Here is a 16412-nt window from a genome sequence, read left to right as displayed (position 1 = left end):
CTGCAGTTCACTCTCGTCTCGGGACACAGCTCTTTACCCAAGTTAAACAAGCTTTTGCAGAAACGAAGAAGAAACCAGAGATCCCCCTTTTTTGATCTTTTAACTCACCCAGCTTCTGTTTAGCAGTAATCTGGGCTTGTGAGTGAAAAGCACCCACTTCCAGCTTCTTCTGATCTCTGTTTTCTTCTAAAGTTTCAATTTTTCGCCGCACGAGGCTCCGGGAAGCAGACGAGGGAGCGGAGCATTTGGGAGAGGCCGTCGATCTGTGCCCAGCAGTCGCTCTCCTCCTCGACTTGCTTCTCCAAGATCCGCGGAGCGCATGGACAGGTTCCGCACAGGTAACCGGAACCGGACTGGTTATTGAACCGAACCGTTTCCGTGGGAGGGAACTACCCAAGATCGGCCGGTTTGGTCCGGTTCCCAGTTCAACCCGAGACAGATGCTCTGCCATGTGGAGGTTTTATTCCTTTTCATTGCTTCTGCATATCGACTATAAGCGCGTGGTGTCAATTAGTTAGTAATTTATATCTAGCTTGACAAGTTTGACTTGTTGGTGCGATTCTGGTTGCCAACTGCATTTCGCATAACCTAAGAGCCACGAAGCATTTTGGCTTGCTTCGCCGTCAAGCTTGAAAGGAAAAATTAAGGCCAGAGTTAGAGCAAGAGTTAGAGCAAAGAAGACATGCATCTTCCCATTAAGAAACGCAGAGTCAGTGTGCTTAGAATTGCAGAAGATGCTGATAGTTCGTTGACTGAGCCGACCGGAACTCATTCCGGTGGATGTAGTTCGCCTCGAGCAGAAACTAATAATGGTACACCTAGTTTGTCGACCGCGTCGACTGAAAACTGCTATGAGGTGTTCCTGAGCTTTAGAGGATCGGATACTCGAAAAGGGTTCACGGATCATCTCTACTCTGGGCTTGTTGACGCTGGAATTCGTGCTTTTAGAGACGATGATGAGCTCCGCCAACTCGAGGAGATGGGCCCAGATCTTTTGGGAGCCATCAAGAACAGTAAGATCCTGATCCCCATTCTATCCGAGAATTATGGTTCGAGCAAACGGTGCCTTGACGAGCTGGTTCAAATGATGGAGTGCAAGGATAATGACACGGGGCATGTAGTGTTGCCCATATTCTACAAAGTTGAACCGGATCGCCTGCGACATCAAATTGAGAGTTTTGGAGATGCTTTCGACCCAGCGATTATGGAGAACTGGAAGCAAGCACTCAACGAAGTCAGTTCATTGAAAGGATGGAAAGCCAATGGGTAAAATTTTCACCAAAACATTCTCAGCTAACTTGTGTGGGTGTTTACTGGTTGTTCTGATTCCTTGCTGCTTCATTTTTTCTTTATTTTCTTTCTAAATGAAAATAAGAAGTAAGATCTTGTTCGCAGTAAGATCCTGCTGTGCATGAGTTCTTAAAGTTGATTCTTTTTTCTAGAGTTAACCAATCTAATTATGGATTTGATTGTTACTGATCCCGTTCGAGGTTTTTTAAATGAACAGTTACTCTTATATCCAAAGATTTCTTTTTTCATGTTAAAAGTATAAGCGTCATTAATCTTCATCACAATTTTTTTCCAATCACATTATTATCTGAGATTAAGAATACGACTGATTGGTGGTTTCTAATTACAGTTCTTAACATCATATACAGTACATGTTATTGTCGAAGCTGCAATTCTTTATCTTCCCAAGTGACGCTCATTAAATCATTAATATTGTTTATTAATTGCTACTATTTTTTTTTTCGCAAAAGAAATATTTCATTGGTTGTATATGATGATGGTAAATATATAGGAAAAGGGATCATCTTTATTAGATGTTTGTTTAAACAATTTTCGATGCATTTTTCTATGTTCAATACAAAGTTTCCAAAGTCATACACCTGCATAAATCGAAGCAATACTCTTTTTTGGGGGAAATTTTTTTCTTCTACTTCAAATAAAATGAATGTCGGTTTAATAAAGATCATAGAAAATAGATTCTCAGAAGAAAATGAAGTACAACCTTTTGTCCACCCTTGACGCACTGAAAATTGATAAGAGCACGGATCCAGATTTGATATTAAATGTACAAGAGGAGTGGAAACTTGCAAGCATGTAGAATTGAGCAAATAAGGAGAAATCCCCTCAATTGTTTTCCGATAGTTCACAGTATAGCACTTTTAAGAATTCTGGTAGTTCACAACATAGCACTCTGAACAACTTTCAGGATTGGTATTAGAGGACCTGAATTCCTTTTGCATAAAAAATTATGACCTGTTTATCAATTGATGGTTGAACTTTCATACATGCGTGGCTTATTGTATTTTTTCTCATTCAAACAAAGTTTACAAAGTCATGTCCGCATCATCCCTAATATCTTCAATAAAAAAAAAAATTAATTAGCAATACTAGTTCTAGCTCAATAAATTATGTCATCGCTTGCTATGCGAAGCAACCATCAACATTTCCCACTTTAGTCTTAGCATATTAGAAAACATACGTGACAAAAACAATCCTTAAAGTTTTTCGATTTATCCCTAGATCTATTTTTTACTTTCTTATATTAGATAAACTACCTAGCATTACCTATGCTGCGTACTTGAACTCTTGTCCCATTTGACAGGTATGAAAGAGAATTGGTGAAGTCGGTTATCAAGAAAGTGTTGAGCGAGTTGAAGAACATTTTTGAGTTGGTTACTCCCGAGAGTTTGGTCGGAATTGATGGTCATGTGGAGAAGATTATGGAGTTTGTAGATAATAATTCTCGTGCCACCCTATTTGTTGGCATCCACGGAATGGGAGGCATTGGTAAGACAACTCTTGCTAAAACCATCTACAACAAGCTCTCCCATCAATTTGACTATTGTAGCTTCATCCCCGATATTAGGGAATCCTGTAAGCATAATGGCCTTGCATACTTGCAGAATCAGTTAATTTCTGATATATTGAAGCAAAAAAAGCAAGTCGATAATAGGGATGAAGGGACTAAGTTCATCTCATCTAAGTTTGGAACTAAGAAAGTCCTTATTGTTCTTGATGATTTGGATGATGATGATCGGTTGAAGGCTTTGGCTGGAAATCATGATTGGTTTTCTCCGGGAAGTAGGATTGTTATTACCTCCAGAAACAAGAGTATTCTTGTCAATGCTGGGGTAGACTACAACTTTGAACATGAAGAAATGGATATGGACAAATCTTTGATTCTCTTTAGCAGACATGCGTTTCGAAGGGACTCTCCTCCAAGTGAATTTGAGGAGCTCACTTATGATGTTGTATCTAGCATTGGAGGGCTTCCCTTATGTCTTGAGGTTTTAGGTTCATTTCTGTGCGCAAAAGAGCCAGCACTATGGAGAAGTACAATAATCAAGTTAATAAAAGTCCCTCCTAAGAAAGTACGAGAAAAGTTAAGGCTAAGTTACGAAGCTTTAGAGTGTGAACAAAAGCAAATATTTTTGGATATTGCTTGTTTTTTCATTGGCACTGATGGGAGAATTGCATCCTACATGTGGGATGCCCGTGACTTTTTCCCAAAAGAGGGAATTGAAGTATTGACATTTATGTCATTAATAACAGTTGGAGATAAGCACGAGCTTATAATGCATGACGAATTGAGAGATCTTGGTAGGGAAATAGTTTGCGAGGAAAACAAGGGGGGGCCTCAATACCGTAGTCGGTTGTGGGACTCGAAGGAAGCCTTGAAAGTGCTAAAGGGAAATAAGGTAACCTTTTATCTTCTTTTGCTCCTTTAGTCCATTTTCTTCCGCCAGATTGATGTTGGCCTCTACTCAATGCTTGTTCTAGTAGAGCCTTCTAATATAATTGCCCTCGTGTCATTTCATTGACGTGATTTGAAAGTAGGAGGTTGCTCTCTCTTAATAAGTATAGCAGCTTATTTAAGTTTTTTCCTCTAAAAAAGTGTACTTTACGAAATTATCTGAAAAAATGAGGTTGTTTCAAATATATAAGATACAAGTATTCTATATTGAAAAAAAAAATCCCGAATCTCCCTTATTGACGTCCTTGACACATGCAATAAATAGCTTGACTATACCACTGTATATCGTAACTACTAAGAATAAATGAATCATAGAATTCTAATCTCTAGGTGGCAGAATTAATATAGGTGTACCCATGTCCGCATTTCTCATAAAACTTAAATCATTGGATCATAATTGAGAATGGAAGGGATACATATTTTATGTTATATTAAGTCAGGAATTCCTTTTACAAAAATTCACATGATAGAACAGGAATATATACAGATATACATAAGATTAAGCGCATACCATGAATTGACAATTAAAAAAAGAAATTTTTTATTTTTTCCACATAAAAGGTCCGAAAGATAAATACTCTAAAATTCTGTATTGTATATAATTTAGTATGTGATTGTGTATTGTATTCGTGAAAATCATAATTTTGACTCTCTTACTTCGAATCCATCACTTGGTTGGACTCATAGTTATTGCTCAAAAGACTACCACTCATTAGCATTTTCTACTTGCAACCTATTTATGGTCTCCAGAGCTAATTCATATATTAACAAATTCAGAGTCTATGTCTATACATTATTTCTTTCGTGTTACATCATGAAATATTCTAAAGTAAAGCTAAACAAAAATGAAAATGCTGTGAATTTTATATCTAAATAAATTGGTATAACTAACTTTTATAACTAAAAACGTGATGTCGATTTTTGTGTTGGTTGACGTGGCTTACTGTGTACGTTAGCACAATGTGCCATGTAGGGTATCGGTGACGATTTAACGATGATAACAGACAGAATTTGTTCCGTGGTTAAAAGGGTGATCCTTTTTTGGCACATTCGGAAGGTTGTTATTTTGGTCCTAGCTGTAAAAGCTTAATCTTGTTTTGGGACATTTAAAAGATTGTGTTACTTTTGTCCCAACTACATAAGGTTGGGCTTATTTTAAGGGATTTGGCCACGAGTGCAGTGAAAATCTATGGATCAATCATTGAAGATAAAATATTACACAATTGAAGCAAAGAATTTTTATGATAGATAGGATTTCTTGATATTTGGAGAGGGAGGTTTATCGGGAAAATGACTTCTTCGTATGGTTATTTCTCTTGAGGTTGTTTCAATTACTCTACTGATGGATTCCTTTTATGCATTGAGATCTGATTCCTTCTCCACTAAATTGTGAATCCATGGAATCATATACAACATTGTGAAGTATAAGTTTTCTGGTTCAGAGAAACTAACATGGATTTGGAAATACATGATTTTTCTTTTATACTTCTTATGCATAAGTGATTTTTCTTGGTGAAAGCTTGCTGTACATTTGGTTCACAGGAATACTCTCAAAATATAGTTATTTCTGGGGTGCCAAGGAATAGCTATTCCATTTAGTCAAGAATAGCTTCAATTTTCATAATTCAAAAATGACTTTGAAATTTTAATTAATTAAATTTAAATTACATCAAAGTTGGGATATTACTATAACTACTATCACAAGTTTACTTACTTATATTGAGTTATTACTCCAATGGAAAAAAACAAAGAATATATTTTCGCTTTAATTGTAAGTAGCACAGTCAAGTAACATACACGAAACTTATACATAAGATACAATGGAAATGAAAAGGACTTTATAAGATTAAATTTTCGTTAATTAAAGAGAAGTTTGTTTTTTCCAGTTGTCAAAATTATTACAATAACTATGTCTCTATGTGATTGTAATTCACTTGGCTATCTAATATAAAAATTACAGAGAGAGAAAAAATATTTCTATTTAAATTGATCGATTAACTGTTGATTTTGCACCTTGTAATTTAATTAGATCCCATGCTTGACATTTGCGTTTTAACTAGCATAGTAATGAAGATACATTATAAGAAGGAAGTGGATTTACAATTTGTAAAGTTTTGCCTAAAAGTACGCTTTCAATATGTATAAGAACATTAAACTGTCATACAGAATAAAAGAAAACTACAAGAAAGATCACATCATAATTCTTTCTAAGATTCAAGTACTTATATCCATGAAGTTTACATCCTTCACTTCCTTAGCCTTAATAAATACTGTTTATTGGCCAAAAGGGAAAATCACATCTTTGCTAGTCTCTAAAAGATATCAATGCATTTCAATACTAATAAGAACAAATAGTATTAGGTTACTTGGGGTGGATATAAATTAATGAAGTTTGATTCTTATTTGTAGGGAACAGAAAAGATTAAGGCCATTTATCTTAGCAAAGGCAGCCCAGAATGCTCTGGCGAAACAGTTGACCAAGGTGGCGATATCCACACAGACAAACAATTCAAGAACTTAACAAGTCTACGGTTCCTTCACGTGAATGGGGCACATTTTAGTGGAGATTTTAAGGACTCAATTGACGAGTTAAGATGGCTTCAGTGGTGGAATTGTCCCTTGACTTTTGAAGCAAACAATTTTAATGCAAAGGAATTACTTGCACTTGATTTGTCTGCGAGCAAGATTTCACATGAATGGCGAGGATGGAGTTCCATCATGGTAAGATGGAAGTACAAGGCCTCCCTTTATTTATTTATTTATTTTTTTGCTTTCTGTTCAATCATAATCTCTTCGAGCTAATCCCTGGACTCTTCTTATGTTCTCTGTCAGATGGCAAAGAAGCTAAAATATCTTGACCTTACAAATTGTCAATCTTTAGAAGGAACTTTCTTCCTCTCAGCTTTTAAGGATTTAGAGGTATTGATCCTCCGAGATTGTCGGAAACTGGAGCAGATTGACTCTTCCATTGGAGAGATGAAGAGTCTGGTACGCTTGGACTTGACAGGATGTTGGAGCCTCAAGGAGCTGCCAACAGAAGTGGATAAATTAGAAGCGCTGGAGCAACTCCTCCTAAAAAATTGTCGAGACTTTTCTGTATTACCAGACAGCATAGGGGCTTTGCAGAATCTAGAAATCCTGAATATTAGTGGCACACGGATAAAAGAATTACCCAATGGCATTAGAAGGCTGAAAAAGCTCCAACATTTAGATGCTTCATGGTGCATAAAACAGGAAGGGGAAATGTCAGAATGCATCCATGATCTTTCTTCCGAGCAATTTTTTCTTTCTCATAGTACGGAGGAGTTCCCACGGCTGTCGGAGCTCCAATCGCTGCCGGAGCTTCCATCCAACTTAACATATTTGAGCATCACCTGTCAAAGTCACAGATTGCCTTCACTTTCCCACCTAAGCCATCTCAAGGAACTACGTCTTCTTGATTGCAAATTTCTGGAGTGCATCTCGGAGCTTCCATCAACACTATTGGAGATTTCAGAATGCTCCCAATTGAAGGATGTTGAAAAATCAGAATTACACAAATCTCTGAACACTCCCTTCATGTTGGAAATCTTGGCAATCTGTGACTGCAAGTTCATGGAAACATTGGACGTTTCACAATTTAACCATCTGAGAACATTATTTGCCCAGGATTGCAGCAATATACTTGAAGTTCAAGGTCTTGACAAATTAAAAAATTTGGAAAGCTTGACCATCATAAGGTGTGATTCGATTGAAAGGCTGGATCTTCCTAAATCCGAGGGCTTGAAGAAATTACATGCTGAAAATTGCAAAAACTTAGTAGAAGTTCAAGGCCTTAATAGGTTGGAGTTCTTGCAAGAGCTGCATATCTCTCAGTGTGCTTCAATTGAAAGGCTGCATCTTCCAAAATCCAAGCTCATGAAAAGATTATATGTTTGTTCTTGCAAAAACTTAGTTGAAATTCAAGGCGTGGAGTCCTTGAAAGAGCTATATATCTACCATTGCGCTTCAATTGAAATGCTTGACCTTTCAAAATTTGAGGGTCTGAGGATATTATATGCTGGATGGTGCGAAAAATTAGTCAAAATTCGAAGCCTCAATAGGTTGAAGTTCTTGGAAGTGCTGAGTATCTTTAGGTGCCCTTCAATTGAAAGGTTGGCCCTTCTAAAATCCGGGGGCATTAAGAAAATAGATGTTGATGGATGCATAAAATTAGCCGAAATTCAAGGTCTCGATAGGTTGGAGTTCTTGGAAGAGCTGGATATCTCTAGGTGCGCTTTAATGGAAAGGCTGGATATTTCAAAATTCAAGGGTCTGAAGAAATTACGTGCTGAATGGTGCAGAAAGTTAGTCGAAATTCAAGGCCTCAATAAGTTGGAGTTCTTGGAAGAGCTCAGAATCTCTGGGTACGCATCAATTGAAAGGCTGGACCTTTCACAATGCAAGGGTCTAAAGATATTACGTGCTGAATGCTGCGAAGAATTAGTAGAAATTCAAGGCCTCGATAGGTTGGAGTTCTTGAAAGTGTTGAATATCTCTGGTAGTGCTGCAATTGAGAGGTTGGACCTTCCGAAATCCAAGGGTTTGGAGATGTTAGATGCTAACAATTGCAAAAACTTAGTCAAAATTCAAGGTCTCCATAGGTTGGAGTATTTGGAAACGCTGAGTATCTTTAATTGCGCATCAATTGAAAGGCTAGACCTTTCAAAATCTGAGGGCCTGAAGAAATTATATGCTGGATGTTGCAAAAAATTAGTTGAAATTCAAGGCCTCGATAGGTTGGAATTCTTGAAAGTGCTGATTATCTCCGGGTGCACCTCAATTGAAAGACTGGACCTTGCAAAATCCACGGGCTTGGAGATCTTAGATGCTGAAAATTGCAAAAACTTGGTCGAAATTCAAGGCCTTGATAGGTTGGGGTTCTTGGAAGAGTTAAATATCTCTGGGTGTGCTTCAATTGAAAGGCTGGATCTTTCAAAATCAAAGGGTCTGAAGATATTAGATGCTGAAAATTGCAAAAATTTAGTCCATATTCAAGGCCTCGATAGGTTGGAGTTCTTGGAAGAGTTGAATATCTCTGGGTGTGCGTCAATTCAAAGGCTAGACCTTTCAAAATCCAAGAATCTGAAGATATTAGATGCTCAAAACTGCAAAAACTTAGTCGAAATTCAAGGCCTCGATAAGTTGGACTTCTTGAAAAAGGTGAATATCTCTGGGTGTGCTTCCATTGAAAAGCTGAAGCTTTCAAAATCTAAGGACTTGAAGATATTAGATGCTCAAAATTGCAAAAACCTAATCGAAATTCAAGGCCTCGATAGGTTGGAGTCTTTGGAAGTTCTAAATATCCCTTGGTGCACTTCCTTAGGAAGGCCTAGAGATATTCCCACCTTGCACAACTTTTTTTGATTGAGAATTGCAAGCCCTTAGCAAAATTTCGTAACTCGTCAAATTTTCATTATTCATGGTAAATTGTCCTTGTCAGATGGTCATGAACTTCAGAAGATCAGGGGTTTGAGGAGTCGATATCTCTAGAACATATTTCTATCTCAAAATGTTCCCCAATTGAGATATTACCTGATTTGTCCTCATGTACCAACTCGATCAGTCTAGTTGTGCAAAATTGCAAGAAATTGACTAAGCTTTGAGGGCTCGAGAAGTTGGAGCAAGTAGTGGAATTGGATGCAAATCACTCAAAACAATACCAGAATTATTTGGAATGCAACTTCATCGAAATTACGAGAAAAAGCCATTTGACTCGATCATGGAAGGATAGAATTTGGAGAAGACGACTGATGAGTCAAAATAGTTGAGATGATCCACATTTCCTAACACAAATGCATAAGCAGGTAGGCTAGCTGTTCTCTTTTGAGATACTTCGCCAAATTTCAATTTGTATTGTCTGTTTGCAATTTCTTTTGGCTCCATTTGTTTTGCGGAAACTAAATGAGTTGGAAAATATATTGCTAACAATGATCTCCTATATCGCTTATAAAAATGAATGAAATCATTTACGAAAATCTTTAGGCATAATGTTTCCAGTGATAAATATATATTTCACTATCAAATTATTTTAAGCGGTATAAGTGATCATTTTTAAGAAAATATTTTCGTATCATTCATTTTCTGCAAAACAAGTGGAGTCCAAGATTTATTACCTTTTCATTTGTATTTCCTGCTGGCAGTGTTGTTGTTTCTTACTTGAATTCAAGGAATCTGGGGAGATATTCATGGAAGTTAAAGTGTGCTTGGGCAAAATGATTCTGCACATCATGCCAGTAATAAAAATAGAACAAAAGGCCTTCTAAGTGCATCATTTGTCATTAGTTTTTGGGTATTCTTCATCTTATGCCGAAAAATAAAGATCCCCACATTTGATTGATTCTGAAATGCTGGAGTTACTTAATAAAAACCGATGTATATGGCTGTTTGATAGCATGCCGAAGGTAATCGTACAGGTCAAAAAATGCTAGATGAAGTACCCTATATGGATTGTCCTTCTGATGTGAGGTTTTAGTTTGCTCTGCGCTGACCATGCAGTCAATGACTGCATGTTTATAAGGTGCAAAAGGAACATGTTGAGAGGGCGTCCCTTAGTATACATACGCTGACTGACTTGCGACCACTTTGTCCAACCATTTTGTGCCCCGCATTTTGTGTCACAATTGCCTGCAATTGCTGTTAAGTAAATCATGTCGGTTGAGAAACGATAGATGCAAGAACAGACTCTTCTCATATTGGTGTGGTCGTGAATAAACTAGGAAACGTGCCAGGAGCAAAACTATTGTGAATTATTTGGGTCAATCGAGAAAATTGCCACTTGAATTTTGCTGACTATCCATTTTCATTTGCTTTGAATCCAAGATATGCCTACAGGTGCAAGGCAAATAATAGATTATCCCAAAGGATACTTCTTAATTTTTGTAGAGTTAGTAATGTCATCAGTCATTTACCTGAACTTTTGAGTCAAGCAAATAATCAAGATAGCAGACATGAAGAGAATGTCTTTTGACATAATCGACAGCTGTGTGAATGATCTCTTATATTATGCGTAAGGTATTATTAGTGCATTTACCTGCTGAAAGGAAAAACACAGGAAGCATTTCCATAAGTTTCCTGAGGAGACTTTCCTTTATCCTATATGCCATTTGAAAATTGTCTTGCATCATTCTGGTATAGGAATAACTTATACAAGCAAATAATTAAGATAGCAGACTTGAAGAGAATGTCTTTTGACATAATCGACAGCTGTGTGAATGATCTCTTATATTATGCGTAAGGTATTATTAGTGCATTTACCTGCTGAAAGGAAAAACACGGGAAGCATTTCCATAAGTTTCCTGCGGAAACTTTCCTTTATCCTATATGCCATTTGAAAATTATCTTGCATCATTCTGGTATAGGAATAACTTATAATCATCTGGAAAAAAATCATACCATATCCCACAAAAGCAAGCAACTTAAGGTGAGTTCACCGTACTAACTTGATCAAAGATTCTATGGTCGATGATGTAATATGGAAAGAGTTAAAAAGATTTATAATCGAGTTTGACAAACTGAGATCTGTATATCTGAAGGTATTACTAGTAGTTTGCTGATGTTAGTTGCTAGATTGATTTTGTTTGATTCACTGGCAGGATTGGTTTTATTCCACTGGTTGTGATGTAAATGCTGAAATACCCAAAAGAGCTTTCAGAGGCACTTCTAAAAGGAAACAAAGTCATCAAAGGATCAGTGCTCGATGTTTCTTGCTAAAATGCGATAATTCATCATTGGAATGGTAAAGGATGTTAGCCTATTGTTTCCTACATCACCCTGATTACGTTCATGGAAGCATTGCAGAGCTGAAACTATCTATTAACTTAGAGGTTTCTGAAATACCTAAAGTCTAGCCAATTATTTTGATATAGTTCTGAATAATGTAGATCGTGTTTCAATATGGTATCATAATGTGGAAGATTGTATTTCAATTTTGTATCATAAATGGTAATACTGAAGGTCTAGGCAAACATGGAGGTTTTTTGAAGTATTTATTCGAAGAGAGTAGTTGTGATTCAGGTTCGGATCTTCATTCTAAAGTTGAATTTCTTACTTTTGCTGCTGCCATAGTTGGCTTGGAATGAATTTATCCACTGCAGTTAGAAGTCTTGGAATCAAAGATTTGCGAGGTGAGATCCTATTGCAGTTGATTTTGCTGTTAGAATGATGGAGAGTTTGTTGTTGAAACCCAATGTGAGTGTGAAGGGCAGGTCCACTACACTCTAGTGATGTGAAATTGACTACACTCTAGTGATGTGAAATTAAGATTGTGCTTTATTTGGGATATTGAAGCTCGATTTAGCTTGTGGCCAACGGTCAGCTCTCGTGACTTGCGATTTTGGGATACAATTGACAATATTTATTTTTCGAAAGCAAATGCCCAGTAATTTGTCATGTCCCTTATCATTATTGGAGCAGTCTTCATGTGCTCAGATTGCTTATCTTCCCAGTTGCACACCCATCAGTTTAGTTTGGTGCACTTCCTGATCTTAGAATTTTCTTGACTTGTCTTGATTTGCCAAATTGCCCATATTTTTTTCTCCTTTTTTTCACTAGAAATGTTTTTTGTTAAGATTCCATTAAAGCTTGCATGATATCGAATTTGATTCTAAGTGTACTAACAGTAGCAGGTTTAAAAATCAGTCCACTCATTTGGCATCAACTAATAATGTGCACCATTTCTGCACAATGGTGACACTTAAAGGAATGAATGCTCGGGGAAGAAAAAAGGAAAAACTATATTCAGAGCAGCTGAGTTGATGTTCTTAAGATCCAGAATGTCTTCGTTTTTTTTTAATATTTAGCAAAAAGGGGAAGACGATTTAATTGCTACCTGAGGTTCAAATAAAATTGAGTTCTTATTTTTCTCATCTATTGTTGAGAGTTAATCCCATTTCTTGGCGAAATACTCTCGAACTGAGCATACGAGAGGACAGGGAATGGATTACTACATTTGATAACCTATCAAACCTTATACAGTGTATCATGTATCCTTTCAATGAGTTTTCTGCATATTATTTCTTCCACTGTGCAAGGGAAAAACATCAGTCTTGGAGAGTGATCGCCTAACTTCAAAATCAATTTCAACCAATTTGATTTCGAGAGCTCAAATTGATAACTGATGCATAAGGAAGGTGGCTCAATTCGGTAAAAAGTAGACCCAACACTTGGGTACTACTACTGATGCACCCTCTGTCCTGTACCTGTCCAGTTATGAGGTTCAGCTAATGCTCTAGTCCAAACTCTGGGAAATCTTTCTTATCTCTGCGTCTCTGGTACAGTACTTCACTAGTTGCAAAGCCTATGCTATGCACGGGAATTGAAGTATTAATGCGGTTTTTGAGAAACAACTCCTGCTCTTACTGGGCATGTGACTCGAGTGGGATTCATGCTTTTGTGCAATCTGTGTCATTTTATTCAAAGAGTGATGATAACCATTGGGCTTTTAGGGATAGAGAACCTTTGGTGGTACCAAGGCCTTGGGTGAGTAAATCACATGCCATTTGTGCTTCAAGGAAGGCCACAACTCAGGAAATTGTCCATTGAAACAAACGAAAAAGGTAAGGTTTAGTCATTCTGTGTTCCTAGTCTCTGTTTTTGTCAATGTTATTTGACTTCATTGTCTTAAATGAACAAGATGAAGAGATGGTTAGACAGAGAGAAGCCGAGCAGCTATGTATCATAACAATGCCACCACTCTAAAGGTACTTTTAACCTTACTTTTAAGTAAGCAGCTATGTACTTGAATAATTACAAGTGCCACTTTTAACATAGCTGAAGTCATGATGGCAGATTTAATCGCCACAGGAGACCAGTCCAGATGAAGACTCATTATCAAAGCTGCAATTCCGCTAAGGTGAGGGCAAGACATGGAAGTGCCAAGAAGGATGTCCAAGTAATACTTCGCTTCCATTTCATTTCTGACGGGAAACGACCATGCTGCTAATATGTTCAAACCGGGACCAATAATGTCTGGCTTCAGAATTCCTGGGCTAACCAAGCTTGGGCCTCTCGAAGAGAAGGTGGCAACTGCGGGAGCAGTCGGGTTTTCGTACAATGTTCCTTTGAACACGGTGGTAGCAGTAGGAGTTCTGGTTGATATAAGCTTTGATCTTCTTACCTGCAAAGTACTGACATGATACATGGGAAGGACATAAACAAGGGCTGAGGTTGTGAATCGATTGATTTCTGTGTTCATCAAAATCATAGAGGCAATGAAGATCATCCTGCTGACCTACATTGTTCACGTGACTCCCCCATAGTTGAGCCATTGAGAGATCCTTGAAGCATGGGTAAGCCCATGAACTGGGGCTGTGCTTTGTTTGGAGCCAGTATACTTGATCTGGATGAGCCGCCACGTATCCCGGTTTGTCCTGCATCACGGTGACTTAATCTGCAGTCAGCCTCGCAGCAAAACAGATCATCACATTCCGGTAACAGTGAAGCACCCAGCTCTGTTTCTCCGAGGCAGCAGAGTTTGTCGGCAAGAACAAGTGGTGCCATGACTTGAGGTTTCCTGATTCAGAAGAGTCCTGGCCCTCGGGGGGGAGTCATGTGGACAATGTAGGTCTGCAGGTCGCCACCCGCTGATTGAGTCTCGGTCATTGGCAAGAGAGAACTGACATTGGAAAGGAAAACAGTAAGGCAGAGGAGATGAATGAAAGCCACAGTTGGTCTTGCAGATTCAAGCGTCGATGGTGTGGTCTGTTTCGGCAACTAACCGGAGCAAGCTTCTTGGCCGCTATCTAGCATTGGGTGTATTGGGATCGGGTTATGAGTCAAAGTTGTCTTGCTATCGATATAACGAGCGAAGCGAGCAAACTACTTATACAGAAGACAATGATGGAGATACAGCAAGCTTGTGCGTATCAGGTCTTGGCATCGGCCTACTCCAAGAGAATAATTTAGGTGGCTTCTTTATCTAATTCTACGAGTTGTTTCAAGGAGCTTTCACTTTTAACCTGTCTTGCTGCAACCACGAACTTGCTTTAAAATAGTGTCTTTTGATGGGATGATGTAGGAAAGTTTTGCACATCGCGGACGGTTGTTGCGTTGAACTAGAATTTCCCCTAAATCTGATCGAGAATGACATGTCATCTCAATGCCGTCCTCTGTCCATGAGGCTTGAGCAATTGGAATTTACGTCAGAACGCGGTTTAGTTTCTCAAAAAGGCTCAAGTTTCTTGTGCCGATTCACTTCAATCCAGTAACAATTTGCATTTTTATGAATAGGTACTTGTTCAGCACATCAGTAGAAGATACAACATCTCTGTGGTCCCATGGAATCATTTGCTGGAAGTGGCTTCTGTATTTAATTCTAAGGAGTTGCTTTAAGAGCATTATCATCTCAACGTAGGAGTCGCAGCAAGAATTGGCTTGAAAGATTTGATTTTTATTAGATCATGATCTTAAGTGTCCGTGTTTGCATATGGTGGTGGTTCTAAATCAAGATTTCTAAACAGAATTACTTGAAAGACCAGCAAAGATTAATCAAAGTTAATTTAGAAGCAGGCACTTTTGACGGAGGGCATGTTCAGTGCATACTTAGAATAATTAGTTGTTACCAATCAGCATCAACAGCAAATTCAGTTTCTAGTCCGGAAGACATCAATTCGTGTTTTAATGCTTAAGCCTAGTCATAGGCATATCTTAGTCCTCTTTGGGGAAGGAAGAATGAAAAAAACTCGCACTCAGAACGGAAATATACTGCAAGAGCCCGTCAGCATGCTGAGTCAATATGTTTCAAAGTGCTCAGTAAGAATTCCAAGCCTTGATTCCTTAATTTCTCAGTGATGTTGCAATTTAGGATTGTGTTGTTGTCGAGCTATAAAATCATGTCGGAAAGAACCTTTAGAGAGTCAAGGAATCGTTGAAATTTATAAAGCCGATTTGGTATATTGTTTTATCCAAGTTATAATTTTGAAGTTTGTTGTGCACTATAGGAACCATATTCACACTACCATGTTTAGCACAAATTTTCATCCATTTAAGCCCTTCTTTTGAGTCGGATGTGACTTCACATTTTATGTAAATAGAGTTAGCTTTCCAATAAATTATGACTCACTTACAACGAGCGTGGGCAGAGTTCAAATCAATCGTTTTGGATTCCGTGTGCGAGGTGCTGTAGTAGTACATGATGGGTTGTATCCTAATCTGAATCAGAACAATTACACAGATAATTGAAAAATAGATGAATCACGATTTGCCCAGGTTCACTCCAGAATATGGTTACGTCATGTAAAGAGATTTCATTATAATTTAGGTTTACAGCCGCATAACTCGTTACAATGATCTTTCATACAAGCACAATAAATATGGCCTAAAAAATGGATCTAAAACCTAAGCCTATCCAAACCTCTTTGATTCCACAATAAACGGGTCAACTTAAACACAAGCCCTAACTTGTTGTTGTTTTGGGGGCGTTGCCCCCGAATCCCCGATCGCCGATGAGCGAGCGGGGTAGCCATCTGCACACCGGCTAGTGGAACCCCGCATTCCATGCGCAGGGGTCATATTTCGTCAGTTCATACTTCAGTTTTCCTAAGCTCATGTGAGTGTGCCCAGTATGAGAAACAAGAGTTCTCGAATGATTTGCCAACTCCAACAGTACAATGGACGCTAGTAGTTGTTTTAC

The 16412-nt window shown here is 38.0% G+C and overlaps 1 protein-coding gene across 3 annotated transcripts; it reads left to right on the top strand.

Moving 5' to 3' along the window:
• LOC115748078 (disease resistance protein L6-like) lies at positions 1-13258 on the top strand. 3 transcript variants are annotated; one of them, XM_048284428.1, is made up of 7 exons: positions 1-1266; positions 2612-3707; positions 6173-6484; positions 6596-7252; positions 7301-9588; positions 11849-11907; positions 13228-13258. In XM_048284428.1, exons 1-5 carry the CDS (start codon positions 683-685, stop codon positions 9146-9148), a joined length of 4497 nt encoding a protein of 1498 aa, XP_048140385.1. In that variant the 5' UTR covers positions 1-682; the 3' UTR covers positions 9149-9588; positions 11849-11907; positions 13228-13258. The 3 variants fall into 3 exon arrangements, with proteins under 3 accessions (XP_048140385.1, XP_048140384.1, XP_048140386.1); XM_048284427.1 differs by having other exon boundaries at positions 6596-9588; XM_048284429.1 differs by lacking the exons at positions 11849-11907; positions 13228-13258 and having other exon boundaries at positions 6596-8408; positions 8675-8843.
• Positions 13259-16412: the final 3154 nt, after the last annotated feature.

This window comes from Rhodamnia argentea, chromosome 8 (genome assembly GCF_020921035.1).
Source record: "Rhodamnia argentea isolate NSW1041297 chromosome 8, ASM2092103v1, whole genome shotgun sequence".
Classification (NCBI taxonomy): Eukaryota; Viridiplantae; Streptophyta; class Magnoliopsida; order Myrtales; family Myrtaceae; genus Rhodamnia; species Rhodamnia argentea.
Note: the sequence above shows the minus strand (reverse complement) of the source record. Positions and strands in the feature narration are given on the sequence as shown.